The sequence below is a fragment of the Ictalurus furcatus genome, chromosome 14 (assembly GCF_023375685.1).
Source record: "Ictalurus furcatus strain D&B chromosome 14, Billie_1.0, whole genome shotgun sequence".
Lineage (NCBI taxonomy): Eukaryota > Metazoa > Chordata > Actinopteri > Siluriformes > Ictaluridae > Ictalurus > Ictalurus furcatus.
This window is the reverse complement of record NC_071268.1, coordinates 16,298,506-16,315,726: the sequence shown is the minus strand read 5'-3', so window position 1 is coordinate 16,315,726 and position 17,221 is coordinate 16,298,506. Positions and strand designations below refer to the sequence as shown.

Sequence of the window (17,221 nt, the reverse complement as noted above, 5' to 3'; positions counted from 1 at the left end):
CTAATGATTTATGACAAAACTTATATTTTTTCAATTAATAATTTAATTTCAAGCTATAATATGAGTGATCAGGTAGTACATAGACAGTGCAGTGGTGCAGCAGGTAGATTTGCCTCTGCACAGTTACAGAGGCCTGGGTTCAATCCTAAACTCAGGTTACTGTTTGTGTGATGATTCTGCGTATGTTCTACCCGTGTTTATGTGGGTTTCCTCCCAGCTCCCAAAAACATGCCAGCAGGTGAACTGACTAAGATAAATTGCCCCTAGGTGTGAAAGTGTGTGCATGGTGCCCTGAAATGCCCTGGTGTGTACTCCCATCCATGGTATAGTATTGCCTCATCCCCAGCGTTCCTGCAATAAGCTCCAGATCCACCATGACCCTGATCAGGATAAAGAAGTTACTGAAACTGAGTGAGAGAGAGTTGAATGATCAACCTGACCTCTTCAGTCAATTTCACTTTTACAGTAAATAAATAAAAAAACCAATGAGAGCTCTTCAGGAAATTTGGATGATGCAACTTCCTGTTGAACATGTGGAATATTTCAAATTTGTCATGGAGTGAATGTGTTCAGGTAATGGTGTTGCGTGAATGCTGTAGGTGCTAAAAGGTTGATTTTTCCATTTTCAGTGGATGACTCATGGAAAATGATGTTTCAAGCTGGATGTATTAAATGGATTTACATATTAAGGCAAAAAGGTTTATTAAAAAAAGTATTTTAATAATTATATTTCAAGGTGAAGTGTAGTTATAGTATGTAATATAGTTTGACTGGGACAGGTAAAATGCTGTTTTTTAAAAGTGCTGTAGGTTTGATTAATTTTGTCAGTTAATTAGCCTATCAGACATAGGTTATTGTGAAGAACATTTCAACTACACTTCTACTACTTTTTTTTTTTTTTCTTTTTTAATATAGCCTAATATCAGTGGGACACAAATGGCACCCCCACCGCCCTTATAGTGACATGTATTCACAAACACTATTTACTCATGTTGACCAAAGCAAAGCTCTTTGTTGTAGCTTGTAGTCTGCATGGCAGGTTTGTCTAGGTTCTTTGTAGGGCCTCAGTAATCTGGGTAATCAATCCCACTGCATCAGTACCATGGATCAGATCATAATATAGCTAACGGTGGGAACTCTCAGGCTACTGTATTCAGCATATATATCGTGTGTGTGTGTGTGTGTGTGTGTGTCCACTTCACTCCCGCGCTGCTGCAGTCTCGCGCACGCAATCCCTGCCCGCCCGGTTGCCATAGTTACCCGGGTCACATGCGCGGCTTTCCCGTGGCCAGCGCCGTAAAAAAAAAAAAAAAAAAAAAAAAAGGTGCTCTCTGTCGGATTCTCTGCCATTTTTATTATGTGGACGAATTAGATAAAGGGCTGCCATCGAAAACAAATGGAAATAGGCGCCGTACGGAACTGTGAGAGGAGGTCCATCACGCGTTGTTTCGATATTATTACAGGTTCGTCTGTCGTCGGTTCCGTTCCTTTCAGCTGACGCGAGCGCACACAGACGGAGCTTTATCAGCCGAGCCCTGCCTGCATTTTGCACGTCTTCCTCTGGAGCCCTGCTATCAGGAATGAGTATAGAAATCCCCGAGGGCTTGACGGAGCTTTTACAGAGCTTTACGGTGGAGGTGTTGAGGAATCAGCCGCGGGATCTTTTGGAGTTCGCCCTGCAGTATTTCACCCAGCTGAAGGAGAACGAAGCGAGGGCGGCCGCTTTCGGCAATGAGCAGCATCCGGCTCTGCGCGCAGCCAAAGCCGTTAACTTCATCGAGGAGGCCATGCAGATCGACTCCGAGAACGGAGAGGACGAGGATGATGATGAGGAATTCGTAGGTAACAGACTGGGTTGCTTGAAATGCTCCTATTTCGCATCATATTGTAGGCGACCTAGATGGCATTTACGCGCTGCAGTCAGTGCGCTTGGCAGTATCACTACGCTGCACTGCGTGTGATCTGTGAACGTGCAGTGCGTGATGTGGCTCAAATGTTTCCCATCCTAAACACTGGAGATAATAATGCATAATAATGACCAATAATGCAAGATATAACGGAATTGCAGGCTGTCATAAATTCACATAAGTCTGACTAGTACACGAGCAGTTAAATTCCTCTGTATTTTATTAGCTGAAAATGAAATGAAAGCGTGGCTGCGTCTGTGTAAAATAGTGCCTATGGGGGCGTGCTGTTTTGACATGCTATATAGCATGTTAGGAGGCTATACAATTTTGCACGCAGCCTATGTTTTTAGATTGCTAAATATGGTGTAAATGTGCTTAAATGTACCTACAAACAGGCATGGGGAGATGAAGATCTACTAGAGATCTTGCACAGCAGCATCCTGCAACATCACCAGCCTCCATCCACTGAGCCTCTAAAGCAGGGTTGCCAGGTCTGTTTTAATGAATGTACCTCAATTGCCAATCAAAATCAGACCAATACAGAAATCCAAAGTCTGCCCTTCCTATAATTTGTACACTAGGAATTATGTTATATAATACAGTATTTATAGCATTAAAGCGTGCACTTTAGTAGCCTGTTATTTCATATATTGACACAAAACAACAAAGCTATTAGAAAGTACGGGTAGGTTTGATTTCACTGTAGCTGATTTTACTTTACTGTAACAACCTTACCATATTTCTGCTGCTACAACATTTTCACCTGTTAATTCACTACACTTTAATCACAATTACAGTACATGCTATGGAAAGTAAAACTCAGGTTTCCACACAACACAATACGATTTAGATTCTTAAAGCAAGGTTTTGATATTTTACGGTACCAGTGAATATGCTACAATACAGTGTGATTCGATTTAGTAATCTCCAGTCAATACTGTACGTGAGAAGCTTTGTTAAGAATATGGAGTAGACCTAATGTTAATTCATGAATGATGTAGAGAAGGATTAAGGAAAAATCACCTAACTAGCCTATTTACACCACACGATAATTATTGAATTATAGTCAGTTATAATTGAAAATTGATTTATGATTGTAGCCTTTTAAATTGATGCATTGTTTGAATCATTTGATTGTTACAGTCCTGGGTCATGCGTCTGTACTAGTACTGTTTGCGTTCTTTTAAATCAGCTGCCTCACTCACCTGCAGAAGACTAATGCCACTTAATGTATGCAAAGGCACAATGTCTGACCAACGAATGTAAAAATTAACCCAAAGCAGCAGTTCAAAAGTAGCCCTTATCCATGGGAGCCCTGTGGACCTGGCAACACTGCTGTAAAGAGCTTTGGACCTTTCATGAATAAGAGTCTGCCTTAATGAAGCCTGAGATGGAAAAGCTGTTTTGCATGTGTGATAGACACTAACCCAAAGCAGCTGCTCTCTGTGTCTCTCTGTGCACACCCACACTCTTATAAGCATTTGGCAAAACACAAGGTCTTCCAGGTTTTATAACCATGTATGTCAATTTGTCTGGTACATTTTATAATACCTAGAATATGTCCATGTGTAGCTCATTTGAGGAAATTGTTCAGTCACTTCAGAACAAAGGTAGCTGAATGGCATTGCTGGCTGAACATGCTAATGTAATTTTCATGAGAGGACAATTGTATCACAGCTAAGTGCTTTTTATTGCCAATGGTGATGCTTTATTATTTCTCTGAATATGAATGGCAATTAGACAAGTATCAACTTCAAAGCAGTCGGAATCCATGTTTAAATGTATCCTGGAACAAATGATTTAAACATGAGCTATGTTTCTTAGTGCTTTATGAAATTTTATTTCTGACACAAACATTGTTTGTCCTCTCCTCACAGCGCCAGTCATAAACAGATTCATAAGACGACCTTCTGGTAAGTAATACAAGTACTTGTTGTAAAGACACTACTATTCGCATGCATGCTCTAAGATAGTTAGAAAATGCTGAATGATTTGAATGGACAAGGCAATGGTTCTCAAACTGGGCACTGTGAAAAATCTCAGAAGTTGAAAAATCGCTATTTAGTCATGTTTAATTTTATCACTTTATTAATATTGCTGGGTGGTGCAGTGGACAGGGTTTCTGCCTCACAGCTCCAAGGTCCCTTGTTCAATCCTGAGCTTGGGTTAATGTGGAGTTTTTCACCTTCTCACCGTGTCTATGTGGGTTTCCACCGTTCTCCAGTTTCTTCCCACCTCCCCAAAACCTGCAAATAGGTGGAATGGGTATGCTAAATTACCCCTAGCTGTGAAGGAATGTGTGTAAAGTTCACTGTGATTCATTTAGAGTGTGTTCCTGGGATAGGCTCTGGATCCACCACAACCCTTACCAGGATAAATCAGTTACTGAAAATTTATGAATGAATGGATGAATGAATGAATGAAATCTGCTTAACCCAAAGCTATGTGTTATTAAAAGTTATTAAAATATGTTCCAGACAATCACAGTTTAAGTCCATCCCAATTCAAGTTTACTGTAATGTCATCAAAAGAGTGCCACATCTCTGATGGCCAGTGATAGCTGTGGGGGATTGATACCATCAACAGGCCATTAGACTGAAATGTTTGAGAACAGCTGCTGTACAGGATATGGCTGTTTGATACAGGACTAGAATTATGAAAATTATGTATCTAATTAACGTACACTATACAAGTTGTCAAATCAAGTAGCTCTATATTTATGCAAGTCACAGAAACATTAAGTATTCACCTATCATATTCCTTTTATATTAGTATGTGTCATACATACATATATATATATATATATATATATATATATATATATATATATATATATATATATAAAAATATATATATATATATATATATATATATATGCGTGTGTGTCATACATTAGTATGTGCTAATACATTTATATATATATCATAAAGCAGTATATTATGCTTTATGATATGCATGCACATCCTCTCATATCTCTTGCACCCAATTACAGATAGCATGCTATGTAGTAGATAACATGCAATGTGACAGCTTCATTTCACAAATCAACCACTACAAACCATAACAATAACCATAATAATACCTATCACAAAATAGGTAAGCTAGGAAAACAACTAACAAATCAGCGGGCTTTAATGGAGCAATTTGTACATTTTATAGTCTCTACTGCCTGTGAGGTGAAGTGCAGCTGCAATAAAAACTACTAACATGCAGAGTTGAGCCTTACCGGTCCAGCTGGGGCGGAGCCAAAGGCAGGGCCATAAAAATGGAAACAAATAAAAGCAAAGTAGCAATTTGGATTTTATAAAGTATCATTGAAATCACATGAAAACATGTGACTAATGAGGTCAATGAGCATGAAAATGAATTACAGAATGACTACTGTAGCATTACCTTCACAAGGTAATGCACAAAGCATTCCTTAATAATACAGAAGTCCATGTTCTTCTTATATGCAATATTAGAAGTGTTAATTAGTTGTGGCCTGATAAGTGTACAAAAAAAAAGTCAGACTCTCCATGAGCAGTGAGTGAAGCATTTAAGGCAACAGTTGAATGTTTTTGTGATCTTACTCATTCACATAAGAAGCACCTAGTGAAACCTCTTATGCAAAGGTTAAGGGGACTTGTGATAATGATAGTGTAACTGTCAGTTAAATTTCACTTGTCAAAGCTGAGCTAAGTCAAGCAGTAGAAATAGAAACTCTTAGCTGATGGTTGGCTGCACCCAATAGCCTTAATAAAACTAGACAGAAAATGCATGTTATACTTGGAGAAGAAGTGTAAACAATTAGCAATATTTTTATTATAATAAAATAATAAAATAATATAATAATAGAGAAAACGAATAGGCAACAGACACTAGTTAATCCACAGAAGTCATTCTCAAACATCTCTAGCCCTGAAAGCCATCAGCATTCAATAATTCTATGGGGCACAATGGGACAACGCAGTATTGCACATGACCTAACAAACCTTTTTCAGCATCACTTTATTTACCTGGCTGACAGATTTTGTAGTGCTTTTGGACCCTGGCTTGATTTGTTCAATCTCTTTGAGGACTTCAGCAGATTCACAAGTGTAAGCTCCAGGCTTGACGTAAATCACACGTCACTGGAGCCTGAAAGGCTGCCTAGGAAGTGCTTTAGTTGCATGTTCAATAGCAGGCTGAGATAGAGGAGGGTGACTTTTATTACACACAGTGATGGAATGAAATAAACCAGCAGGGGAAGGGAGTGTTCAAAGGATTTATTCTCAGAGTCATCTATTATAAACAAGGACAGCAGTCCTGTGTATGACCTTGTGCATTAGGAAAAGCTTTAACCATTAAAAACAGGTTAAATGGACAAGAAATGTTCAGAGCTCATTTGACCACCTTTTTGTTATATGTGCACTACTTTTATAGAAATTTGTCCAAGCCATCTGAATTGTTATCATCGCTAAAAGGCACATACATTATTTAATCATTAATAAATATTATTTTATATTTATTCTCATTTATGCAAACCTTGCACATACAAACAAGTAAAATATTCTCATTGATTGACATTGTGTAATGCTTGTCTGGGTAAACTAATGTGCATGTAGGTTCATTAACTGTTAATGTACATTCATTAAGTTTTAAAGTAGAACTAAGAATTAAAGTGATTCTCACTAACAAATAGTTTCATTTCCCCACATAATCACAAACTGTCACATATCTGTCACTCCTCTCACCTACTACTCCATACCCCAGAAACAAAATCCCAAAGGTCCCGTCATTTCTGTCCCTTAAAAAACTATTTAATGCATAGCTATACATCATTACCACTTTAGTGTAGTGGTATTTATCCACTTTACTGTCATGGCTGCAAAAAAAAAAAATCATTTTAAAATCGCAATCTCAAATAATTTCTCAGTGCAATTTGACTCAAGAACAATGTTGATTAGGATGTTTATTGTAGATGGGTCAGAATTGACATCTAAAATAAATAATTTAAACATTGGCCCATTGTTATGGGACAGGCATAGGAGGATGCTTAACTGTATTCATTTAGTTTAAACTAGAACTATAACACGAATAATGTACTATTCTATACTAATTTACAAAAACTTTGTTTAAAAAATAGATCGTTGTGGTTTGCTTTGTTTTGTGTTGTGCCTTAGAACTCCTTTAACCATGATATAATCACTGTAACAGATGGGCTGTCATGGCTCACTGCTTTAATCTACAAGCTTTAGTAACATAATAAGTTACAGAATCATTAAATAATACTGTGTTTTATAACAGTATTTAAATAGTAAATATGCTGGGTGCGGCAATTCACAAGAAATATCACAAATGATGTCACATATGTCAATAAACTATATATATATATATATATATATATATATATATATATATATATATATATATATATATGCACAGATATAAAAACAGAAAAACAGCACACACTCATGCACATTTAACTCTACACAATTCATTCTAATTGAACTCTAATTTAACTCTACACAATTCATAATTATATATGTTACAGGATGGGAATCATATTGTGCAGCATTTAGCCAACACATAATACCAATACTTTAATAGTCTACAGAGTTTCTAGACCACTAGCAGTTATGCAGTGTGGTCTAGAATGAATTGTGTAGAGTTACATGCACATGCGTGTGTGCTGTTTTCCATAGTGCAATTTTGTTATAAGATTCTGTTCTATAAGTTTTAAAAAAGTAGCCTGAATGCTGGAGCAATCAGTGTCAGTGTCTCAGCTGTTCAGGTATCTTCCTATTTTAAGACATTTAGATGTTATGTTCTGGATTGTTAAACTAAAAGGATGATCAGTGTACACAGGATCCATAACTCTTAATCGACTGATTTCTGCAGTTAAACACATTCCACTATGGCTGAGTTTAATGCAGGTTTGGTTTGGAGCTCATATTCAGGCCATGGGAGGGATATCGATCCAGTGTATGCTCCTGTCATGCTCTTTGCTGGTAATAATAGTAGGAACACTGGGGGCGTGTGGCAGGGGAGAGCAAATGGGCCTCTCATCTCAACACAGCACGCATAATAGAGGAAAAATGGGAGACAAAAGACAGACAAAAAGAAAATGAGTCTCATGATACAGAAAAGAACAAAGGGATCAGGCAGACTTGTTCAATATTTTGAGAGCATACTGGTGAACACGGTGCGCTAAGGTGTTTGTTTGAAATATGTTCCGACAAACAGATGGTTCTGATAATTTTTACTTTCCGGGATCAGATATACTCACTTGCTATTGTGCTATTGTGTACACAGCAAGTTCATAAATGTGCTTCTCTTTTTTTTTGTCCAAACCCAGTTTGTGCAGAGGCCTTCAACCCAGATGATGATGAAGAGGACAAGGAGCCCAGGGTGAGAGATTGTTGATGTTTGTGGTAAAACTGTGACATTGTTGTGATGCTGTGGCTACACAATCATTGAGGCAAAACAGTGAGGCTTACAGCCAAGCTACTTGGCTGTACATTTGTGTAAAAAAACCCCCAAATTTTTCCTAAATGTTCTTGGTGTCATTGCAGGTGACTTACCCAAAAACAGATGAACAGAGACAAAGACTACAGGAGGCCTGCAATGACATACTTATTTTTAAAAATCTTGACCAGGTAAAGGTATTTTTTAAAATGTTCACTTTTTGCTTTGCATCTTGCCGCCTTATTGTCATGTTCTCTATTGTATATAATTACATGTTAGTTAAGGTGCTCAAAGATCCACTAAAGATTTTAAAGTGATAAATCTGGCTTGGTAATACCCCAGCTGGCATTTTATATTGGCTAATTGAAAGGTTGTGTGAGAGGATGGATTAAATAGCAAAAAAAAACAAAAAAAGTGAATAATGGCTTAGTGGTTAAGGCTCTGGGTTACTAATTAAAAGGTTGAGGGTTAAAGTCCTAACTGCCATAACTCTGTCTACTCCAGTATTATAGCTGACCCCAATTTCCTAACAAGATTTTGTAATTTCAGAAGAATTTCATTGTAATGTATTGTATATGTAAAAAATAAAAATTTTCTTTTTCTTTTTTCCAATCGCTGACCATCACAGGAAAAAACTGAATTTAATCACTTTCTAATTATCATCACTGTAACACTTTTTTGTAAAGTGTTATATATGACACTTCATTGTAGATAAATGTAATTGAAATTTTAGGTCAAAATTGGGTCAAGGCCAAAAACTGATAGTGCTGTTTTTGACCATTTAGGCATCCTTAATAAATATACTTAATTGATGTTAACTATATACTTGTCTAATGTTAGCCAAGTCAAACAAAGCTTGATATATTTTATTTCACATTAGTGAACTCCGAATATTCTCTGTTTACCTTGGCAGACAGTGAGTATGATTCATATGTCAATTGCCTCATCGCTTGTTTTAATGGGGAGAAAGAGACTGCTCTTTTTGCTGTATTTTTGAGTGATAATCTGTACTAATGTACTCTGATGTTAAATACCAGAGCTGCTACACAAAATTTCTAAAGAATGACAGATCTGGTTTTTACTGGTATAATCAGTGTAAACATCACTGGACATTGTGGCAGTGAAATATTGTGTAAAGATGTTTAATTCATTATATCGCACAAGCCTACTAAGTTTCTAAATCACAATTGCAAACACCACTACACAGGGTATATTAAGTTCATTGCCGTCTAACAGCATACATCAGCTGTAAAAGTGCACTTTAATATGTGAGATTTTAAAGCAACAAGTCTAAAGAGGCAAAATGTTATTTAATGATTTAAAGGGAACACTCTCAAAATCAGTTAATTTTGTAATACTTGATATTTCTATGATACCGAAAACAGCTGCTTCCACAGTTTGTAGTTGTTATTTACTTTATTATTATTATTATTTACTTAATTGTTATTATATCATCATAAAGCCCAGCCGTAGTTCATTGATTTATTCGTCTTTAGTTAGCAAGTTGTTATGCCAGTCCATCACAGGGCACCATACGCATACACATTCACATACTCATTCATGCACAGGGGCAATTTAGTACAACCTAATGAGATGTTTTTGGGAAGTAGTTTATGAAACCAAACAGCCTGGAAGAAAACCTGCGTGTACCCACGGAGAACATGCAGACCTCCACACAGCAGGGCTGACTGGGGCAAGAATTCAGGCTGGGAGCATCACACCTACCCAGGCCACCTCATACATCCACAACAAATTTTGAGACCACTGACCCAACTACTGTTGTACACTCACAGTTTATAACAGTTTATTACGGACCCCTGCCTATTTATTCAAATATCTAATCAGCTGATTATAAGGCTGGATCTCAGTGCATAAAATCATGCAGATACAGGTCAAGCGCTTAAGTTATTGTTAAGATCAAACATCTGAATAGGAAAAAAAGTGATCTAAGTGACTTTGCATGGGCATGGTTGTTGGTGCCAGACAGGGTGGTTCGAGTATATCATAAAAATAGAATAGTGTACAAAGAATAGTATGAAAAACAAAAAACATCCAGTGAGCAGCAGTACTATGAGTAGAAACACCATGTTAATGTGAAATGTCAAAGGAAAATTGACTGGTTTAAGCTGACAGGAAGGTTATAGAAAGTTAAAAAATAACCACTCGTTACAACAGATGTGAGCAGAAATGAATTGTAGAATGAATAGTAACAAGAAAATATGTTCAACTGTATAGCCTAATAATATCAATTGTGCAGCCAGTAGCAGTTTTACCTCATAGACATATAGGATATGTTGGTCATGTAAATCATTAGGTGCAATGATTACTTTGCATGATCATATAACAGCCAGCAAATATGATGCAGCTATACAGAGTGTGCTATATGGTGCAAATACATGCCATATTACAAGATGATTACAGGATGATAATGTCCATCATATAGTCCGCTATAATTCTTCAGAAGTGGTTTGAAGAACACCAGGATAAAGTCAAACACCTTCTATGGCCTCCCTAATCACCTAGTTTAATCAGTAAGTCTTTATGGAAAGTTCAGGAGCACAGACTTTATCCCTCAAAAACCAGGAAGCTTTTCTTCGTAAAGAATGATCAAACATCCCACTACAGAACATTCAGGACCTGTATTCCAAGAATTAATGCGGTTTTGGAGGCTATTCATTTTTAGGTCCATTCCTTCCTTCCAGTTTTTTTTTTTGTTTTTTTTTTTAGATATTGTTATATTGTTATATTATTACATGTTTCCATGTTGGGGATGTACAGTGGTGCTTGTAAGTTTGTGAACCCTTTAGAATTTTCTATATCTCTGCATAAATATGACCTAAAACATCATCAGATTTTCACACATGTCCTAAAAGTAGATAAGGGGATCTCAATTAAAAAATGAGACAACAATATTATACTTTGTCATTTATTTATTGAGGAAAATGATCCAATATTACATATCTGTGAGTGGCAAAAATATGTGAGCCTTTGCTTTCAGTATCTGGTGTGACCCCCTTGTGCAACAATAACTGCACCTAAATGTTTCCGGTAACTGTTGATCAGTCCTGCACATCGGCTTGGAGAAATTTTGGCCCATTCCTCTATATAGAACAGCTTCGACTCTGGGACGTTGGTGGGTTTCCTCACATGAACTGCTTGCTTCAGGTTCTTCCACAGCATTGCTATTGGATTAAAGTCAGGACTTTGACTTGGCCAATACAAAACATTAACTTTATTCTTCTTTAACCATTCTTTGGTAGAATGAATTATTTACTTAGGCTCTGTCTTGCTGCATGACCCAACTGAATCTCTTGAGATTCAGTTCACAGACAGATGTCCTGACATTTTCATTTAGAACTTGCTGGTATACTTCACAATTCATTGTTCCAACAATGATCGCCAGTCTTCCATACCCAGATGCAGCAAAACAGGACCAATCCATGATACTACCACCAGCATGTTTCACAGATGGGTTAAGGTTCTTATGCTGGCATGCAGTGTTTTCCTATCTCCAAACATAACACTTCCCATTTAAACCAAAAATTCTACTTTGGCCTCACCAATCCACAAAACATTTTTCCAATAGCCTTCTGACTTCTCCATGTGATCTTTATCAAACTGCAGAAGGGACAAGCAAACTTTCAAGCACCACAAATATACTGTATTTTATGTGGTAAATGTGTGTGATGTTGGCTGACATGCCACAGATCATACATGTGAACGTAGGAGACAGCTCAGAGTTTAGAAACTTCAGAATTTTAAGAGCAGAGTTTCAAATTTTCCATTCAGAGTTTAACAGCTCATTTTAGAAGCCTGATTGTCAAGTAAATCTAGCATCATGTCAGTGTATACTGTGTTTGCTATTATATTTTCTTTGTAGGAGCAAATATCCCAAGTTCTGGATGCCATGTTTGAGAAGAAAGTTTCTGCTGGGGAACACATCATTGATCAAGATGATGATGGAGACAACTTTTATGTCATTGAAAGGTAGGGATCACATTATTTCCATTTCATGAGCAACATATGATTATATAATTTACACAATGTTGTATTAAATTGCTTCATTCATGCAGAGGGACTTTTGACATCCTTGTTAAGTCAGAGGGCACCACAAGAACAGTGGGCTCGTATGACAACCGTGGGAGTTTCGGGGAACTGGCGCTGATGTATAACACCCCGCGCGCTGCCACCATTGTTGCTACCTCACCTGGTGCCCTGTGGTGCCTAGTAAGTAATCCCATGAATTATGGGTTAGTTTAGATAGCTTTAAAAAAAGACTAATCACCATCTGTTGATAACAGTTAATCAAATAATCATAATACCATGTATAAGATATTAAAATATTCAGCAGAGATTTGGTATTAATATTATTATGTAGATTATGAATAATGCATATTGTTTTTGGTAAAAAAGTGCACTGTTGGTGTAACTTCTAGCTCCCTGTTCTATACTGATGATATTTCAAAGACCCACAAACAAATGAGAACACTGAAATCATTTACTTGACTCTGTAGTATAGAGTACCTATACAACCCCAATTCCAAAAAAGTTGGGACGCTGTGTAAAATGTAAATAAAAACAGAATGCAATGATTTGCAAATCTCATAAACCCAAATGTTATTCACAATAGAACATAGAAAACATATCAAATGTTTAAACTGAGTAAATGTACCATTTTAAGGAAAAAATAAGGTAATTTTTAATTTGATGGACACAACATGTCTCAAAAAAGTTGGGACGGGGAAACAAAAGGCTGGAAAAGTAAGTGTTACTAAAAAGAAACAGCTGGAGGTTAATTGGCAAAAGGTCAGTAAAATGATTTGGTATAAAAAGAGTAGCATAGCGAGGCAGAGTATTTCAGATTTAAAGATGGGCAGAGGTTAACCAATTTGCGAAAAACTGTGTGTACAATTTGTGGAACAACACAACACAAATCCTCAACATAAAATTGCAAAGACTATGAATATCTCATCATCTACAGTACATAATATCATCATGAGACACATTACCTAAACTTAAGTAAGTAAAACATAGATGCAATTAATTACAAATGCATACATAGTATGCATTTGTCATCTTTACCTATGACTATAGGTAAAGAAATTAACATGTTAAGAAAAAGTGAAGACATAGTGAGTTATATGCAGGTTATCAGTTCATGACTATTACTTTATAGAACTCCATTGAGTCCCAGTGGTAGATTCAGGATTTATTCCCATTTAGGGATAATAAATGCATTACTAAATAAATGCATTACTTAGATTTTAACCATAGGCAACTCTTCAATGTTTGTTATTGCAGGACCGATTGACATTCAGAAGGATCATTGTGAAAAACAATGCCAAGAAGAGGAAAATGTATGAAGCTTTCATTGAGACCCTTCCACTGCTCACATCTTTGGAGGTCTGAACCATTTTCTTTTTCTACAGTGTGTTTATGAACAACAATACAGGAACACTTTTAACCGTTTATTTCCTTTCAGGTCTCAGAAAGAATGAAGGTGGTGGATGTCTTGTCGTCCAAAGTTTTCAACGATGGAGAGCAGATCATTGCACAAGTTAGCTCTATTCTCATGACATCCAAACATACAGATTGTTATTATTTAGTAAAGTTAGTGGTACTGTACTGTTACAGAATGGCACACAACAGTATGATTCAATGTTGCATTACATGTAACCAAATATTACAGCTTATAATGTAGTCCAATAATTAACATATTTTTCTCTAGGGTGACCTGGCAGATTGTTTCTACATCGTAGAGTCAGGTGAGGTTAGAATCACCATGAAGAGGAACCGGGTAAGTTTTCATAATGGAAGCAGTTTTGTTTATTATAAAATATTCTCTGATTCTGGCTAATTCTGTTCATCAGGCAACAAACTGAAGCAAAATGAATTGCGGATAAATAATAGTATCTACTATGCTTTATATTATAAATAAAGTGAATCCAAAAGTGCATATTTATGCGGAAACATTATTGTCATGCTCCTTTTTATTGTAGACATTTATTTTGATCCAGACCTATTTCAATTTTATTAACAGAAAGTCTCTTTAGGAGACTTGCACTGAAATAAGGTGTAATGACATGTCTTAACATGCCATTTTTTGATTATCTACTTCATCGTGAAGTGTTCAGGATTGTGTAATCACTACTTTTACCATACAAGACAACAAGTAACAAGCACAAAATTTGTAAAAAGAAAACATGTTTACTGACTGAAGAATATTGCTCTGTGTTAATAGGTATTTAGATACTCCTAATGGAGCAGGTTGATTAAGTGAGTCAGGAGTGTTAAATTAGGAGTTTGTAAATAAATTAAAACATTGTAATTGTAGGAGACTTGTCAGTGTGGCATTGTTTCCCTTAGAATACATGAGAATGTATTATGCTGCAAAAACAGTTAAATTATTTTGTTATATTTTGGTCAAAACAAAATTAATAAGTAATTTTGAAACTTTACTTTTGACACTTTCATGCATTTTCCTCTAGTGTGTCGATTTCATGTGTGTCTCATAAATATGCTTATGATACCCTGCCATTTTGGAATAGACATATTTGGAGGTTTTACTGTGCCAGTGTCCCGGTACAATTCCCTGTAAGTCTTTCTGGGAGATTAAATGATGGTAAGGAAATTTTTGTGTGTAGAGAATTGATATTGGGATGTCTGTTTGCAGTTGAAAACAGATTCAGAGCATGAGGAGATAGACATCGCCACATGCACTAGAGGGCAGTACTTTGGAGAATTAGCCCTCGTTACAAACAAGCCAAGGGCCGCTTCTGCATATGCCGTGGAAAACGTCAAGTGCTTAGGTAAAACTACTGTCTTTAAATAATATTTAAACACACACAGACTGAGCTAGAAACTGGTAGACACTCTCCTATATCATAATGGATGTAGTATTCTCAGTTTTTCTTGAATGCCTTTCACAGTAATGGATGTCCAGGCATTTGAGAGGTTACTGGGGCCGTGCATGGACATCATGAAACGCAACATCGCTAACTATGAAGAGCAGTTGATCACCCTCTTTGGGAGTCAGATGGAAATAGATGAGCCAAGTGTATAAAATTCAAAACAAACAAACAAAAATGCTCCAATGCAACATATTGAAAAGATAAAATAATGGTGAGTACAGGTCTCTCACCATTGTTCAGATGACATATGATCATAACTTTTGAACTTCAAAGTTATTGTTTTGCATCACAAAGTGAAGCTCTGGTGTGTCAGTGATAGTGATTTTTACATGTAGGATAACCTTAACAGGTTACTTAAGGTTTGAAACAAAAGTTTCATTTTCCGTTAGTAAAGTGTTTTGTTATATTGGGAATAAAATGTTTATCCGGCTATTTAGTAGTCATTATTTCTACTGCTGTATTTTATTTTGGAGTGTTAGAATAGGATTGTTTTTTGTTTTTGTTTTTTTAAGTTATTTTTTTTATTTTTGAGCTCAGGCTTTGACAGAAAGAAGTTGAAATCTCCTGTCACTCATTTGTCATGTATTTCAAAATCTTGTTTATGAATTCCGTACGTTTGCGAAGTACAAATGCCAATGTTCTTAATAAACCTTAATTGCAATATCTTGATTAATTATCTTCACAGAATGAGCAAAAGACCAAACATAAATTTGGGAGTATACTGTGTGTGACTGTATGAGGATGATACGAACCAAAACCTAGTAACGTATTAAAACAGGTCATGAGACATTCATATATAAACCTGTAAGGGTTTGATTACAGGAAAAGAAAACATAAATGTGTGTATGCAGATTGCACTTTGCTGTCAGAATCATGGGAAAAGAAAAATTGCACATTCATTTATGCTGTAGTTTAGAATTTTAGTTCCCTCATGAATCAGAAGAATCCATGTAGTATTTTAAAGTACTAGCTCAAAGTTACTGTAGCGTATTTATTGTACATATACATTGTTTTAACATTTATTTATTAACCCCAAGTGTTTCAGAGTGGAATAAGACATATTTAATGTCCTTAAGATAGCTTTCTGTTGCTGATTATTTTTTACAGTGTGTATGTTTTTGTTAAAATTAATAAGAATAATACTGATCAAATATGTTATCGCATATTACTTTATTTTACTCAAATATGCTCATTTGCCTTTACAAGTTTTACTTCTGAACTGCAATATGTGTCACCGGTTGTAGTGCCGTTATCCATTATTCCAATCATTACAGTTACAGAGTCTTTGCTCCACTGGAAAGTAACCACTTTTTACATTTTTCTTCCAATAACATTGATGAGACGAGATTTGTTTATGTCTTCATAACAATGTTGCACCATGACACTGTGTGAAAGTCTACAGCTTCTGTCTCTAAGTAGCCCACCTCAACTGTGTGCTTTCACTATAGGATTTTCTGTTCATTGTTTTATAAGCAGTACACTCGTTTGAGACTTTAAACACTAACGTGTTTATATTTATATCATTTATCTGAATCACCATGTTCAAAAGTAGCTCTTTGCATTACTGCTCTCTATTTAATGACATTCATGTAGAAAGGTCTACTCTTTATGCCAGATGCACTAGTATTATTGTCTGTGATATCATTTTCCATTCAAATAAAATACAATTTTGTATGAAACTGTAGTGGGGAACAAAGCATACTTTTCTGTATGTCATGAATTAAACTGTATAAGGCACATAATCTCCAGGATTAGGTTACCTGAACTGTAGGTAAAGAATAAACTTGGACAACGTTATAGCTGATTGCTGATACTGATAAAAACAAAGGCGAAAACAAAAGAGAAGGCTGGGGAAAATACAGTGACATAGCCAATGAAGTGCACCATCAAATGTAACGGGCATGAAACTCTTACCAATGAACATAACAATAACAAAACAAGTCACGCCCTCTGCAGTGCGCCCAGAGCTGACCA

The 17,221-nt window shown here is 36.2% G+C and overlaps 1 protein-coding gene across 2 annotated transcripts; it reads left to right on the top strand.

The window, feature by feature from the left end:
* Positions 1–1,522: 1,522 nt before the first annotated feature.
* LOC128618266 (cAMP-dependent protein kinase type II-beta regulatory subunit) lies at positions 1,523–16,554 on the top strand. Of its 2 annotated transcripts, none has more exons than XM_053641800.1 (11): positions 1,523–1,842; positions 3,785–3,820; positions 8,227–8,279; positions 8,444–8,527; positions 12,217–12,323; positions 12,410–12,563; positions 13,638–13,739; positions 13,819–13,893; positions 14,065–14,133; positions 15,010–15,145; positions 15,266–16,554. In XM_053641800.1, the coding sequence occupies exons 1-11, from the start codon at positions 1,581–1,583 to the stop codon at positions 15,397–15,399; spliced, it is 1,212 nt and encodes a 403-aa protein (XP_053497775.1). In that variant the 5' UTR covers positions 1,523–1,580; the 3' UTR covers positions 15,400–16,554. The 2 variants fall into 2 exon arrangements, with proteins under 2 accessions (XP_053497775.1, XP_053497776.1); XM_053641801.1 differs by having other exon boundaries at positions 14,065–14,160; positions 15,034–15,145.
* Positions 16,555–17,221: the final 667 nt, after the last annotated feature.